Source organism: Babylonia areolata, chromosome 32 (assembly GCF_041734735.1).
Source record: "Babylonia areolata isolate BAREFJ2019XMU chromosome 32, ASM4173473v1, whole genome shotgun sequence".
NCBI lineage: Eukaryota > Metazoa > Mollusca > Gastropoda > Neogastropoda > Buccinidae > Babylonia > Babylonia areolata.
The window spans coordinates 9,932,638-9,949,059 of record NC_134907.1 but is presented as its reverse complement, the minus strand read 5'-3'; the positions used below and the strand labels follow the sequence as shown (position 1 = coordinate 9,949,059).

At 44.7% G+C, this 16,422-nt stretch overlaps 1 protein-coding gene across 2 annotated transcripts in view; it reads right to left on the bottom strand.

Moving 5' to 3' along the window:
- Positions 1-323: 323 nt before the first annotated feature.
- The window catches only part of LOC143276564 (pro-neuropeptide Y-like), a 48,252-nt gene continuing 32,153 nt past the window's right edge, over positions 324-16,422 (bottom strand). The window contains exons 2-4 of one of the 2 annotated variants that reach the window (XM_076581151.1): positions 11,958-12,144; positions 1,891-1,955; positions 324-1,096 (exon numbers count right to left, since the gene is read on the bottom strand). In XM_076581151.1, coding sequence (XP_076437266.1) covers positions 1,038-1,096; positions 1,891-1,955; positions 11,958-12,133 — 300 coding nt within the window. In that variant the 5' untranslated portion in view covers positions 12,134-12,144 and the 3' untranslated portion in view covers positions 324-1,037. Of the gene's footprint in view, positions 1,102-1,890; positions 1,956-11,957; positions 12,145-16,422 lie in introns of both variants that reach the window. The other variant, XM_076581152.1, reaches the window with a different exon arrangement.

The following is a 16,422-nucleotide window of genomic DNA, read 5'->3' as shown; positions in this document are numbered from 1 at the left end:
CTGACTGGTCACACTGGCCGGTCAGATAGTTTTGTTGCTTGGCTGCTTCGTTGGTTGCTGCAGGAGATATCTGCAAGCGTTCACCCATCCATCCATCCATCCAACTATCCACACACCCATCCATCCATCCACCTACCCAGCCAATCCAACCATCTATACAACAAACCATCCGTCCATACACACACCCATCCATCCATCCATCCAACCATCCGACCATCCATCCATCCATCTACTCATCTGTCCAACATGCATACTAACGTAGACATGGATGAAAAAAAACATAAACGATCCGAACAGAGAAATCTGAAGACGCCTTTGAATGTCAAAGATTTATTCCAGTGAGTAAAATTCAAACGCAGCTATTCTTCAAAACTGTGAGAGAATGGAAAATGTCACTGAAAGAGCAGTAGTGCTGACCGCCATGACAGATTCACGTGGGTCTCTGTTGTGAAAGTCCACTTCCGAAAAAAAACCCATATTCTGTTTCTGTTACTTCATGACTATTGTTTTGTTGTTGTTGTTGTTTTTCTGATACCAGTATTGTCCCTTAAAGGCTATAAAACCTAGCCCTATGTTTATTTATGAGTGCACACACGTGTTCGTCTGAAACTTAGAAAAGAAGAGATCAACTTTCATTTATATCATTTTTTTTTAAACTGTGTTTCTGACCGAAATGAAATACCCTACAATAAAAAAGAGCCAAAGAGTGCAATGCATGGCAGTTTCCTTTGACCATACAAAAGAAAACCATTACCCTAAGCATCTCCTTTCACTGTTCACTTCCTCTTACAAAAAAAACAAACCCAACCCGAACGAAATCACCATCGCGAAGGGACTCAACTCGTGCTGGTGACCGTCACGGAAGTGACGTCACAGGAAGTTTAGGTGCGAAGGGAGATAACTGCACACAGCGATCAGCCGACTGATAGGAAGAAAAGAATGGATTAATGAATTAAAAAGTCTTGAAGACGTAGGAAACTGGACGTTGTAGTTGGGAGGAGGAAGGAGCTATTTTCTTTTGGCGAGGAGTTGTGGGTTCAGCGGCGTAGGAATTCCTCTTCATCTTCCCACGGGTACTCAGGGCCGTATCCCCAGTCTACTCTGCCAAGTACAGAAATCCACTGCGTCAAAGCTCATCAGGGGGAACAGAAGATGGTACATAGATAAGATAAGAATTATTATTATCCCATAAAGGGAATACTGCATATATAAATATATATATATATATATATATATATATATATATATATATATATATATGTGTGTGTGTGTGTGTGTGTGTGTGTGTGTGTGTGTGTGCATCCCTGTGAGGAATATCATATATGGAACGTGGAATTTTCTCCACAACAAACATGTGTAATATCTCATCTGTGTCTCTCTGTCTCTCAGTCTTTCTGTGTCTCTGTCTCTTTATGCCTCTCAGCCTGTCTCTGTCTCTCTCTCTCTCACGCGTGCTGTGTGTGTGTGTGTGTGTGTGTGTGTGTGTGTGTGTGTGTCCGCCTATTTCTCTAAGTTTCTCTGTATCTCTTTTTGTCTCCCTCCCCCCCTCTCTCCCTTTCTTCCTTTCTTCCCCCCCCCCCCATTATCTCTCTCCCACTCACTCCCCCTCTCTCTTTCCCCTTCTCTCCCTCTCTAGCTGTCCCCCCCCCATCTCTCTTTCTCTCTCACTGCCCCTCTTTCCCCCCCTCTCTCTCTCTCTCATCTCTGTATGACACTGTCTCTCTGCCTCTCTCCATTCTCTCTCTCTCTCTCTCTCTCTCTATATATATATATATATATATCCCCTCTCTCTCTCATCCCTCTTTCCCTCTCTTTCCCTCTCTCTCCCCCTTCTCCCTCTATCTCTCCCTCTCTCTCGATCTCTCTCTATTGTAGGTGGGACCGACTCACCATCGGACTTGAGGTCTCCCAGCTCTTCCACTGATCTCTTGTTGGTGTTGACACTGCGTCCGAACCTGTGAACACACACACACACACACACACACACACACACACACACACACACACACACACACACACACACACAAATGAATATACCAGAATTTTTCTCTTTATTTTTTGCACTCTTCTGTTATTGTATGTATGGTAGTTGTGTCCGATCTCCTACTTCTTGTTCTTGTTCTCCTCCTTCTCCTTCTTCTCCTCCTCCTCTTCCTCAATTAACTCTGTGAAGTGTCATCATTGGAGCGCCCCATGAGGAAGAAGAACTATTCACCAGATTCCTCCAGCTTCATGTTTTGTCGATTGTGTGTCAAGAGTTTCTTCGGAGACACAACAACAACAACAACAACAACAACAACAAAAAGTAATTGATTCAAGCTAGAGTCCAACCACCTCCATTCCCAACATGATGATGATACCACAAGCTACAACAACAACAACAACAACAACACACACACACACACACACACGCACACGCACACGCACACACACACACACAATTGAATCAGGTTAGAGTCAGACACCACATCCGAATCCCTCCAACATGATGATACCGCAAGCTTTAGCATCTGTTCTCGCATACCAGTGATAAAGTAATGTGAGTGTGGGTGGGTGGGTGGATGGGTGTGTGTGTGTGTGGGGGGGGGGGACTGTTGTATTCGATACGGGCTGCGTGGTAACGCATCCAGAGCTTGTTGCCCCGAAGAGGAGAACCGTGTGATCAACCTTCATTTTTTTTTTTTTCCCCCCGGAAACTATGAGAGCAGGAGAATCGTGTGTCTTGTTCGTGTTCGTGTTCGTGTTCGTTTGTTTAGTCTTTGATTCATTAATTTCGTTATAGAGTGTGTGTGTGCGGAGTAGGGGGGTGGAGGGGTTCGGGGGGGGGGGGAGGGTGCGGGGGGGGGTGGGGGTGGGGGGGGGGGGACAGAGAAGGGGCGTTGGGGTTGTGTGGGGGGATGTTTGGTGGGGGGGGGGGGGGGTATGTGTGTAGTGTGTGTGTGTGTTAGTCTCTGTGTGTGTGTTGTGTGTGGTGTTTGTGTGTGTGTGTGTGTGTGTGTGTGTGTGTGTGTGTGAGTTAGTCCCTGTGTGTGTGTGTGTGTCAGTTAGTCCCTGTGTGTGTGTGTCAGTTAGTCTCTCTGTGTGTGTTGTGTGTGGTGTGTGTGTGTGTGTGTGTGTGTGTGTGTTAGTCCCTGTGTGTGTGTGTGTCAGTTATCCCTGTGTGTGTGTGTGTGTGTGTGTGTGTGTGTGTGTGTGTGTTAGTCCCTCTGTGTGTGTGTGTCTGTTAGTCCTTCTCTGTGTGTGTGTGTGTGCGTGTTGTTTGTTTGTTTGTTTTGTTGTTTGTTGTTTGGTTCATTGGGTTTTTTTTGTTTGTTTGTTTGCTTTTTCTTGCCACCACCTTTCTCAGAATCACCGCTCGGATCACCCGTGCCCAGTTATCCCCTGGCATCATTCCCTGAACGCCTGTAAAACGTGATAGGGCCGGGCCCTCTTCGCGCCGGGGAGGAGACGAGAAGGGTGTCGATTATTTGGCACAGAGAGCTAGAGTTGTCTGCCTTTAAGTTATGCATGCTGTTGGGCGGATGCTGATTGGATGGTGGTGGGAGCGGAGTGCGGGGCGGGAAACGGGTGGGGGGGTGAGGGGGGGGAGGGGATTGAGGGGGAAGGAGAGGGAAATATAGTTAATATGAGGAGGTGTAGCGGGGATGGGTGGGTGGTGTGGCAAAAGGGGGAGAGACATCTTTTTGCATGAATGAAAGCCGATGCTTCCCTCATCTTGACTGAGGGTAAAACAATCCGGGGCGATGTGACACTGAGAAAGAGAAAGAGGGCGAAGGGGTTGAGCGATGGGTGGATGGATAGAGATAGACAGAGACAGAGACAGAGAAACAGACAGACAGACAGACGGACGGACGGACGGACAAGACGGAGAGAGAGAGAGAGAAGGACAGGAAGACAGAAGACAGAGAGGCAGGCAGAGACAGAGAAACACAGGAGAGAGAGACACACACAAGAGAGAGAGACAGACACGACAGACAGAACGGGAGAGAGAGCCAGACAGATGACAAAGAGGCACAAGAGAGAGAGAGAGAGAAGGAAGAGAGAGAGAGGGGGACAGACATATAGACAAGACAGACAGACATAAGAGAGAAAGAGAGAGAGAGAGAGAGAGAGAGAGAGAGAGATTCAAAAACTTTATTACTCAAGGATAAAGATTTTAGGCATTGCCTTGTCGAGAGAGAGAGAGAGAGAGAGGGAGAAAGAGCCAGACAGATGACAGAGAGGCACAAGAGAGAGGGAAGAGAGATAGAGGGGGACAGACAGATAGACAAGACAGACATAAGAGAGAAAGAGAGAGAGAGAGAGAGAGAGAGAGAGAGAGAGAGAGAGAGGACAGAGACACAAGGGAGGGACAGACAGACAGACAGACAAAGACAGGGGGGCGGGGAGAGAAAGTGACAGGCAGAAAGAAGAGAGAAAGGCAGAGGCAGAGAAACACAAGATAGAGAGAGACAGACACAGAGAGAGAGGCAGACAGACAAATGACAGAGAGACAGAAAGACAAGACATAAGAGATAGAGAAAGAGAGAGAGAGAGAGAGAGAGAGAGAGAAAGACAGACAAACAGGAGACAGAGAAACAAGAGAGACAGACAGACAGACAGAGAGATTCAAAAACTTTATTACTCAAGGATAAAGATTTTAGGCATTGCCTTGTCGAGAGAGAGAGGGAGAGAGGGAGAGAGATAGAGGGGGACAGACAGATAGACAAGACAGACATAAGAGAGAAAGAGAGAACGACAGACAGACAGAGGACAGAGACACAAGAGAGAGACAGACAGACAGACAGAGACAGGGGGGCGGGGAGAGAAAGTGACAGGCAGACAGAAGACAGAAAGGCAGAGAAACACAAGATAGAGAGAGACAGACAGACAGAGAGAGAGAGGCAGACAGACAGAGAGAGAGAGACAGACAGACAGATAGAGACAGACAGACAGACACAGAGAGAGAGGCAGACAGACAAATGACAGAGAGACAGAAAGACAAGACATAAGAGATAGAGAAAGAGAGAGAGGAAAAGAAAGACAGACAAACAGGAGACAGAGAAACAAGAGAGACAGACAGACAGACAGAGAGATTCAAAAACTTTATTACTCAAGGATAAAGATTTTAGGCATTGCCTTGTCGAGAGAGAGAGAGAGAGAGAGAGAGAGAGAGAGAGAGAGAGAGAGAGAGAGAGAGAGAGAGAGACGGGGAACTAGATGAAGGACAAAAAATTGGGGGTGGGGGGGGTGGGGACAGGGGATGTTGGGGGTGTAGGAGAAGAGCGTGGTGCTCCCAAAGTGAAAGTTTGGATGACCCATGGGAGATGTTAATTAGTGTCTAACCACGACACACTCATCCCCAATACTTGACCCCGCCTGTCGAGCGAGGGAGCATTCCTGCGTGCTTGAGTGTGTGCGTGCGTGCGTGCGTGCGTGCGTGCGTGTGTGTGTGTGTGTTGTGTGTGTGTTTCTGTGTGTGTGTGTGTGTGTGTGTGTGTGTGTGTGTGTGTTTGTGCGCGCGCGCACTTGTTTTCATGCCTAAAATATGCTCATATATCTATATACCTACCTGCCTACCTATGTACCTATTCATTTCTCTCTTTTATCTATATCCATATATATATATATATATATATATACGTACGCTCGCGATTTTGTTCACACTTAAAAAGAATATACATTCTGAAACAAGTAAATTGTCGTGTTATGGTGCAAAGACTTAAAAAAACCAACAGACATCTGTGTGAGAGACAGAATGCCATTAAAAACAATGATGATATAAAATAAACTATTTAAAAAAAAAATTAAAAAAAAAGAAAAAAAAAGAAACAATTGATGCAAATCAATATTGGGTGTCTGGCAACTATAAAAGTACGTCAGAGAGACAGAGTCTAAACATGAGTTGGGGTGAGAAAGAGAGAGAGAGAGAGAGAGAGAGAGAGAGAGAGAGAGAGAGACACACACACACACACACACACACAGAAAGGGAGGGAGAGAGAGAGGGAGACAGAGAGACAGAGAGAGAGAACCACGGTCAAGAAAATGACAATAATCAATGTAAACTCGGTGCTTTTCCCCTGTCCGACACTAAGCCCGAACAAGACTATGTGTGTTCTGAAGTTTCAGCCTTTATTTTGTTAATTTAGCTGTCACATTTAAAATGACTGTACCTGTCGATCTCGTGCTATCCTCGATGAAAATTATTCACCCCTGTCTTTGATTGTTCTTTGAAGTCTGAATTGATTGATTTTTTTTTTTTCGCTTGTAATTGTTTTCTGTCACCGTGTTCTGTTATGGATATGTGTGTGTGTGTGTGTGTGTGTGTGTGTGTGTGTGTGTGTGTGTGTGTGTGTGTCTGTGTGTGTGTCTGTCTGTCTGTGTGTGTGTGTGTCTGTGTCTGTGTGTGGCTGTGTGTCTTCTTTGTCATTTTTTTAATTGTCGATTTTTTTTTGCTTTCTTTCTTCTTGTGCTTCTTTTTTTTTCTTATATATATATATATATATCAGTTAATATTTCATCTGATTCTCTTCCTTCCATTCCTTGTAGGCGAAGAAGGAGACAGACAGACAGACAGACATAGAGAGGAGACACTGAAAGACAGAGAGGAGGAGAGAGAGGGGGGAAGAGAGAAGAAGAAGAATGATTGATTGATTGATTGACTGAGTCTTAAATGTGTAAAGCATCAGACCCAGCAAAGGCTTTTTTTTTTTTTTTTACAATTCTGTCCATTTAACAACACACACACACACACACACACACACACACACACACACACACACACACACACACACACACAATAAGAATAAAGAAATAAAATGAGAAAATATGAGACAATAACGACAGATGAAAACAGTAACTGGAATAAAAAAGGAATGAAAAGAACAATTGTTATAGTATCATGTACATATGTGAGCACGTGCACATATAAGAAGAAGAAGAAGATGATGATGATGATGATGATGATGACGATGACAATGATGATGATGGCGATGATGATGATGATGATGATGATGATGATAATAGTGGTGACAAAGCCGTTGTGGAGGACCATGTCGGCTTGTGACGACAGAGACAAGGTTTGTGCACTCCACATATTCCGTTCATGACTTCTCTCAGCGTCAACCAGGCCCGAGAGATACAGTACACATGCAGCGCTGGTAAGGAAATTTTGAGCAGCACTCCCCCCAAAAAGACTTGAAGTGGGGGGGACGACACTCGACTGTGTAGGTCCCAGTCTTTTCCCATTTTAGCCCACAACGCACTCGAGGTTAGGCAGGAACCGGGCCGAACCCCCCCCCCCACCCCACCCCCACTAAAACACAAACAACACACACACACACACACACACACACATAAAACCACCACTACCCATGCCGCCCTCCCTCTCCCTCAGTGATTTGTCCCTGAGATGGATTCGAACCCGCGGCTTCCTAGTCGTCAGCCCCGCGATAATATTACATAATGGGATTGACGCTCATCTGGCAGTACAGTGTTCGTGATGGTCCGGGTTCGAATCCCGCTCCTCGCCCTTTTTTTTCCCCCCCAAGTTTGACAGGAAAATCAAACTGAGCATCTGGTCATTCCGGATGAGACGATAAACCGAGGTTCTGCGTGTGCAGCAGGCACTTACCGCACTGAAAAAAAGAACCTATGACAACTGAAGGGTTATCCTCTGGCAAAGTGTAAGTGTACACAAGTGTCAGGAGAGTTCTGTGCACGTGCGTGCGTGCGTGCGTGTGTGTGTGTGTGTGTGTGTGTGAGAGAGAGAGAGGGGGAGGTGAGGGTGCGGGGGGGAGGTGGGGTAGAGGATGAGGTATGCATGCCTACACTGTGAGAGCAACAGGATATTGAAACGTATATATATATATATTTGTATATATGTGTGTGGAGTTGGGGGTGGGAGATATGGGCGTATGTGTGTGTGCTTGTACAAGTAAGTGTTCATCTGTGTGTGTGTGTGTGTGTGTGTGTGTTTGTGTGTGCCGTGGAAGCTGCGATACGTAGACTAGAAATGAGTGTGTGGAGGAGGGGGGTAGAGGAGGTGCAGGGTAATGTGTGGTGTGTGTGTGTGTGTGTGTGTGTGTGTGTTGGAGCTCATGTACGTTTATATGTATTTGACTGTGCTTTCATATCTGTGAAACTGCATGTTTGGTGCATATCTGTTATGCATGTGTGGGTGTATGTGTGAATGTGTGTCTTCATGTTTTACATTTATTTGCTTGTTTATCATCATTGTTGTCTTATTTATTTATTTATTATTATTTTTTATTATTATTATTATCATTACTACTACCCTTTTTTCTATATTATATTTATTTATTTATTTATTTATATATGTAAGCTTATCTATTATTTATTCACCTTTTTTTTCTTCTTCTTCTTTTTTTCTCAAGGCCTGACTAAGCGCGTTGGGTTACGCTGCTGGTCAGGCAGGTATCTGCTTGGCAGATGTGGTGTAGCGTATATGGATTTGTCCGAACGCGGTCACGCCTCCTTGAGGAACTGAAACTGGGACTGAACACAGACACCCACTTTGGATGATGTGGCTGACGGGAAAGGACACGCCCCCAGGAGAGTGTGGGGTTGGGGTTCCTTTCCACCTGTGTCCTCAACGCTACATAGTGTGGAATGTTGGCCAAGAGGTAACGCGTCCGCCTAGGAAGCGAGAGAATCTGAGCGCACTGGTTCGAATCCCGGCACAGTCGCCAGTATTTTCTACCCCTCCACTAGACCTTGAGTGGTGGTCTGGACGCCAGTCATTCGGATGAGACGATAAACCGAGGTCCCGTGTGCAGCATGCATGCAGCGCACGTAAAAGAACCCACGGCAACAAAAGAGTTGTCCTGGCAAAATTCTATGGAAAAATCCACTTCGGTAGGAAAACAAATAAAATTGCAGACAGGAAAAAATACAAAAGATGGGTGGCGCTGTCAGTTTAGCGATGCGCTCTCCCTGGGGAGAGCAGCCCGAATTTCACACAGATAAATCTGTTTGACAAAAAGAGTAATGCAAATACAAATATTTGGGTTTGTTTTGTCATGAAATTGTCATGAACTTACAGTCGGGCCAACAGCAAAGTGAAAACTGCATGATCAATGTTTTCTCCACTACGAAGGGAATTCTTTCACGTTCGTCTTTTGTGAAGGACAGTGATTCTCAAACTAGGAGGTCTGGCGGCCTGTGCTGCAGCCTTGGGGGCTGGTTGGATTTGGGGGAAGTATCCAAACGCCGAATGACCGAAGGCGCTCCTGGCCGAGAGAGTGGGAGTTGTAACCTGGGCAAGGCACTCTCCACTACAATCAAATTCCAGTCGGGACAACCATTGCCTCTTCTGCTCTTCTGATGGTCATTGTCGGACACGTGCGTGTCAAACGTACATGTGACGAAAATCTTAAGTCCATGGAAACATATCTGTTTTGTATTTGTATTTGTATTTCTTTCTGTCACAACAGATTTCTCTGTGTGAAATTCGGGCTGCTCTCCCCAGGGAGAGTGCGTCGCTACACTACAGCGCCACCCATTTTTTTGTATTTTTTCCTGCATGCAGTTTTTTATTTGTTTTTTTTCCTATTAATCCTATCGATGTGGATTTTTCTACAGAATTTTGCCAGGAACAACCCTTTTGTTGCCGTGGGTTCTTTTACGTGCGCTAAGTGCCGAATGACTAGTGTCCAGACCACTACTCAAAGTCTAGTGGAGGGGGAGAAAATATCGGCGGCTGAACCGTGATTCGAACCAACGCGCTCAGAATCTCTCGCTTCCTAGGTGGACGCGTTACCTCTAGGCCATCACTCCACTTTGCGTAGTTTGTTCCGAACAGCGTGTTGTCAGCAACGAAACATTCCCCGTCTATTTCAGCTGTATATCTTCTTCTGCGTTCGTGGGCTGCAACTCCCACGTTCACTCATATGAACACGAGTGGGCTTTTACGTGTATGACCGTTTTTACCCCGCCATGTAGGCAGCCATACTCCGCTTTCAGGGGTAGCTGAATATCAAATAATCGGAACGTGGGCTACGTACATTCGCTTTCGGGTTTCCCGCAGTTATTCCATGAAGTCAGCTTCTCTCAGCAAATGCGACGTATCCTGCACCCTTACCCGCCTTCTCACCCCCTTCCTTCTCCTTCTACCCTCCATCCAAGTCCAGTGCTAATTAATTAGGCAAATGAAGCTAATTTGGGGATGGGGTAGTGGTGATCAGAGAAATTCCCACATCAAGAGTCGTGATCTGAAGACCAAAGAGGTCTCCTCCGGTCTCAGAGCGTCTGGGGAGTGTGGGTGTCTTCGGTGATTGGTTTGTCAGGAGTTTATGTGGGTGATTCAGAAAGGGTTAATGATGATGATATGTGTTTGTTGTGGTGTGTGTGTGTGTGTGTGTGTGTGTGTGTGTGTGTGTGTGTGTGTGTGTGTGTGTGTCGGGGGCGGGGGGGGGGGGGGGGGGGGGGGGCGGGGTTGCGTGTGTGTGTTTGTGCGTGTGTGTGTGTGCGTTGGTGTGTGTGTGTGTGTGTGCGTAAGTCTGTCGTGTGTGTGTGTGCGTGCGTAAGTCTGTCGTGAGAGAGAGAGAGAAAGAGAGAGAGAGAGAGAGAGAGAGAGAGAGAGAGACAGGTAGAAAGAAAGAAATATTAACAGAGCTAATCATAGAGAGAGATGACAGCTACGGGTCAAGTATGAAGCTACCTGCCCTGGCGTTCGCTCTTTTTGTCGCCTGATTGATTAACTGAGTATAATGATTGACAGATCCTTCATGATTGATTAACTGAGTATAATGATTGACAGATCCTTCATGATTGATTAACTGAGTATAATGATTGACAGATCCTTCATGATTGATTAACTGAGTGTAATGATTGACAGATCCTTCATGATTGATTAACTGAGTATAATGATTGAGTGATTCTTCATCTTATTTTCTACTTATTCAATTCGAGTTGTATAGGCTCTTTTTTGTTCACTGATTGATTGAGTATATGATTAACTGATCGTTCATTAACTGTTTGCTTATTTGATTTGAGTTATATGAGCCCCTTTTTATCATCTGATTGATTAACTCACTCAGTACGGCCAGTCCTCTTTTCTCCTCTACACAGACCTCTCGGATGTCCAGTGGGTGTCTGAATGACCCAACCTTTCGCTTCCGTCGTCAGAATTGTGGTATTCTTTGTCAACATTCACCTTCAGTATAAGAGCCTTCCGCTTGCAATATTTGATGATGGTAATTGGGGTGAAACGCTGTTAACGTCGTCTCTTTCGCCGTTCGTATGGAGTGAGTTAAAGGGGTGTATAACTGACCAATCCTTCATTCATTGTCTGTTATTTTGATTCGTGTCATATAAGGTAGTTTTTATCGTTTGATTGATTCATGGAGTATTTCATTGACAGATCCTTTGATCAATTGATTCTCTGCATGTTTGATTAATTCGAGTTATACACAGAGAATGACTGAAACAGATTCCAGTTATATAAGTTCTTTTTGTTCTTTTTTGGTCTGATTGATTCATTGAAAACTGCTCATTCATTCATTGTCTGCTTATTTAATTCGTGTTATATGAGCTCGTTTTATCGTTTGATTGATTAATGGGAGTACACCACTGACTGATCCTTTGTTATTTGTCCACTTATTTGATTCGAGTTATGTGAGCTCGTTTAATCAATCAAACGATAAAACAAGCTCACATAACTCGAATCAAGTAAGTCAACAAATAACAAAGGATCAGTCCGCGGTATACTCCATTAATCAATGATCAATGATTCGAGTTATGTGAGCTCGTTTTATCGTTTGATTGACTAAGGGAGTACACCACTGACTGATCCTTTGTTATTTGTCCACTTCTTTGATTCGAGTTATGTGAGCTCGTTTTATCGTTTGATTGATTAATGGAGTACACCACTAACTGATTCTTTGTTATTTGTCCACTTATTTGATTCGAGTTATGTGAGCTCTTTTCACTTTTCAAAACTGAAACTGAAAGAGTACCTGGGCCTGCCGACAATGGCGTAGTACTCGTTGAGGGCCTTGAGGTAGCGCCGGAGCTCCCCGGGACTCCTGAACTCCTGGGGCCGGTCAGGGGGCGCCAGCATCGCTTCCTGACACGTCACTTCCGCCACCACCAGGCAGATCACGAGCAAGGCGCACAGCACTGCTTTCTGCATCTTGTCTGGTTCTGGACAACAGAGAGAGAGGGGGGGGGGAATAAGTGAGCGGGTGTACAGGTTCTGGACACACACACACACACACACACACACACACACACACACACACACACACACATACAACAGAGAGAGAGGGTGGGGGGGAATAAGTGAGCGGGTGTACAGGTTCTGGACACACACACACACACACACACACACACACACACACACACACACACACACACACATACACACACAAACACACACACACACACACACACACACACACACACACACACACACACACACAAATACACACACAACAGAGAGAGAGGGGGGGGGAATAAGTAAGCGGGTGTACAGGTTCTGGACACACACACACACACACACACACACACACACACACACACACACACACACACACACACACACAACAGAGAGAGAGGGGAGGAGGGAAAATGAGTGAGCGGGTGTACAGGTTCTGGACACACACACACACACACACACACACACACACACACACACACACACACACACACACACACACACACAAGATAGAGAATCAGAGAAAGAGATGAATTAATGAACGGGTGAACAGTAAGATTTTCTGGATCTTGTCTTGTTCTGGACAACAGAAAGAGAGGAAAGGAAAAATAAGTGCAGTTTTCTGATATCTTGTCTGGTTCTGGACACACACACACACACACACACACACACACACACACACACACACACACACAGGTGACTCAATGAGCGGTCGGACAGCAAGGTGTTCTGGGTATTGTCTTGTTCTGGACAACAGACAGAGAGGAAGGGAAAATAAATGAGCTGGTGGAGGAATGACCAAGTGATGATGATGATTATGGCGGTGGTGGTGGTGGTTGTGGTGGTGGTGGTGGTTGTAGTAGTGGTGGTTATCAGGAAAGTGATCGTGGTGGTTGTGGTAGTGGTGGTGTTTATCGTGAAAGTGATCGTGGTGGTTGTGGTAGTGGTGGTGGTTGTCATGAAAGTGATAGTGGTGGTTGTGGTAGTGGTGGTGGTTATCATGAAAGTGATAGTGGTGGTTGTGGTAGTAGTGGTGGTTATCATGAAAGTGATAGTGGTGGTTGTGGTAGTGGTGATGGTTATCATGAAAGTGATCGTGGTGGTTGTGGTAGTGGTGGTGGTTATCATGAAAGTGATCGTGGTGGTTGTGGTAGTGGTGGTGGTTATCATGAAAGTGATAGTGGTGGTTGTGGTAGTGGTGGTGGTTATCATGAAAGTGATAGTGGTGGTTGTGGTAGTGGTGGTTATCGTGAAGGTGATAGTGGTGGTGGTGGTGGTGGTTATGGTGGTAATGTGGTGGCGGTTGTGATGATGATGGTGACGGTGATGGTGATGATAGTGGTGATGGTGATGAGGATGTGGATGATGATGAAACGGCATGAGCAGTAAAGAGAGGACAGAGATAAAGAGAGAGCGAAACACACACACACACACACACACACACACACACACACACACACACACACACGGAGAGAGAGAGAGAGAGAGAGAGAGAGAGAGAGAGAGAGAGAAATAAAGAGGGTGAGCAGTGAGGAGAAGTGTGGGGGAGAGTACACCAATCAATTGTGTTGTTTTTGTTGTTGTTTTGATTAAGCTAAACCTGTCAGAAAAATGTTAGCCGCAATAGATAAAACAAACGCACACAACGGATTTTATAAAGAGAGAAAATCCAAACAATCTTCAGTCGGATGGAAATACAAGGTTACAAGAACACCGTTGAGCAAGAGCCAGAGAAAATAACGATAGTTCGTTTCCCCGAGCAAACTTTTTTGACAAACACGTTTCGTGCCTAACAGGAGAAGAGATCTGATTAAGGCCGTTCTTAACCAAGCCAACACTTGCTTGGACAACCATGTTTGACAACACTTCTAACAGTGTTGCATCTTAACCGCGCTAACACTTGGCGGGGAACACGGTGTGCCAAGCTCAGCCAACACTGTTATCCAACTCTTTCGGTGTTGGCAAGTCCTGCTCTGACAACTTTTGTGTTGCTGCGTTTTCATTGGTCAACAAAATTAGCAACCGGCAAGTACAAAATGGCTGACATCACCAACATCGAGACCGATTCCACTACCACAAGTGCTTTTATTGACTTGTGGGCCCATTTTCGTTGTTTGTGGGATTGTAGGGATCCTGCCTACAAAAACAAAAATGCCAGGCACGCTGCCTTGAAGGAAATCAGCGACACGTTCGCCCAAGGATGAACTACAGGTAAAGTGACGTCTTCTACACAAGTATGCATATCATTAACTGGCGGTTAAGAACCACAACTTGAGTTGGAGAATACAAGTGTTGCAACACTAGTTGGAACATACTCGGTTAATACGCAAATTGTTGTAGAACAACATGTGGCCCAAGAAAGTGTTGGCTTGGTTAAGAACGGGCTTTAGATGAATATCTACTCCGCAGCTATGAAACAATAGATGGATAGATAGACAGACAGAAAGATAGAAAGATTACCGATTACAACATGGTCGTAGCCTGTAAAAAAAAAAAGAAAAAAAAAGGGCCAAAAACCGATGCTATGAGAAACGGTTCAGTTTGACAGATTTTCATAATATCAAACTACATACATCTAATAATGATCATATTGTAGCCATTATGACAAGAGAGCTGTCCGAATGACAGGTATGACATGGACATTCTCATCCTTTTCGTTATTTAAACAAACAAACAAAGGACAACAACAACAAAATTTCCATTTCTAAAGCGCCATGATTCCCCTGGTATTTGTTGCATGTCCACAAAGATCTGCCTATATCTATGGTCGAACGTTCGTCACAAAAGTCACTACTTTCGATTTCTTCACACCAGAAGACGAAAGTTGTAGAAAAGCGCTAGTTTCGATTCTTGACCACGATCGACGCAAGAATTGAACAAAAGCACGACTATTGAACTCTCCTCACGAAAGACACTTGTAAACGTGGGTGAAAAAAAATCGATTTTTTTGTGTGTGTGTGTTGCGGGAGTTTTGTATTATCGTGACTTTTGATGCAGTTATGACAAAGTTGTTGGCAAAACACGCAAGACTTTTATACAAAAGTAACCTGACTCCTGTGCACACACTATAGAAGTTTTTGGACTCAAACTGCCCTTCAGCTGAACCAACGCTGGTACAGTTTGAATGTTATATTCTGCTTTAAACGTTTCACATTGGTCAGAAAAGACTCTGCAAGTACGAATACTGATATGAAGACCAATGAACACACACACACTCTCTCTCTCTCTCTCTCTTACACACACACACTCTCTCTCTCTCTCTCTCTCTCTCTCTTCACAAACAGTTTCAGTTTCAGTAGCTCAAGGAGGCGTCACTGCGTTCGGACAAATCAATATACGCTACACCACATCTGTCAAGTAGATGCCTGACCAGCAGCGTAACCCAACGCGCTTAGTCGAAGTCGGTATAGAAATGGAGAAAGAAAGGAAGCAAGGTACAATTAAAACGTGCAAAATACAGAACGGAAAAAGAAAAAAAAAGAGAAAGAAAACAATAAAGACAGATGGATATCGGTTGAGAAGGAAAGAAAGATAAAAAGAAAGGAAGGAAGAGAGGAAGAAAGAAAAGGTACAATTCAAACGTGCAAAATACAGAACGGAAACAGGGAGAATAAAGAGAAAGGAAATAAGAAAGACAGATGGATGTCGGTTGAGAAGGAAAGAAAGATAAAAAGAAAGGAAGGAAGAAAGGAAGAAAGAAAAGGTACAATTCAAACGTGCAAAATACAGAACGGAAACAGGGAGAATAAAGAGAAAGAAAATAAGAAAGACAGATGGATATCGGTTGAGAAAGAAAGATAAAAAGAAAGGAAGGAAGAGAGGAAGAAAGAAAAGGTACAGTTCAAACGTGCAAAATACAGAACGGAAACCGGGAGAATAAAGAGAAAGAAAATAAGAAAGACAGATGGATATCGGTTGAGAAAGAAAGATAAAAAGGAAGAAAGGAAGAAAGAACAGGTACAATTCAAACGTACAAAATACAGAACGGAAACCGGGAGAATAAAGAGAAAGAAAATAAGAAAGACTGATGGAAGCAGGTGAGAAAAAAAGAAGAAGAGAAAGGAAGGAAAGGAAATGGGGGGTGGGGGGACAAAGAGAGACAGACAGACAGAGAGAGGCAGAGACAGAGGCAGAGAGAGACAGAGAGGGGGACACAGAGAGAGACAGACAGACAGAGAGAGAGAGAGATTGAGACAGAGAGGGAAACGCACAGAGAGAGAGAGACAGAGACAGACAGACAGAGACAGAGAGAGGTGAGGGTGGTG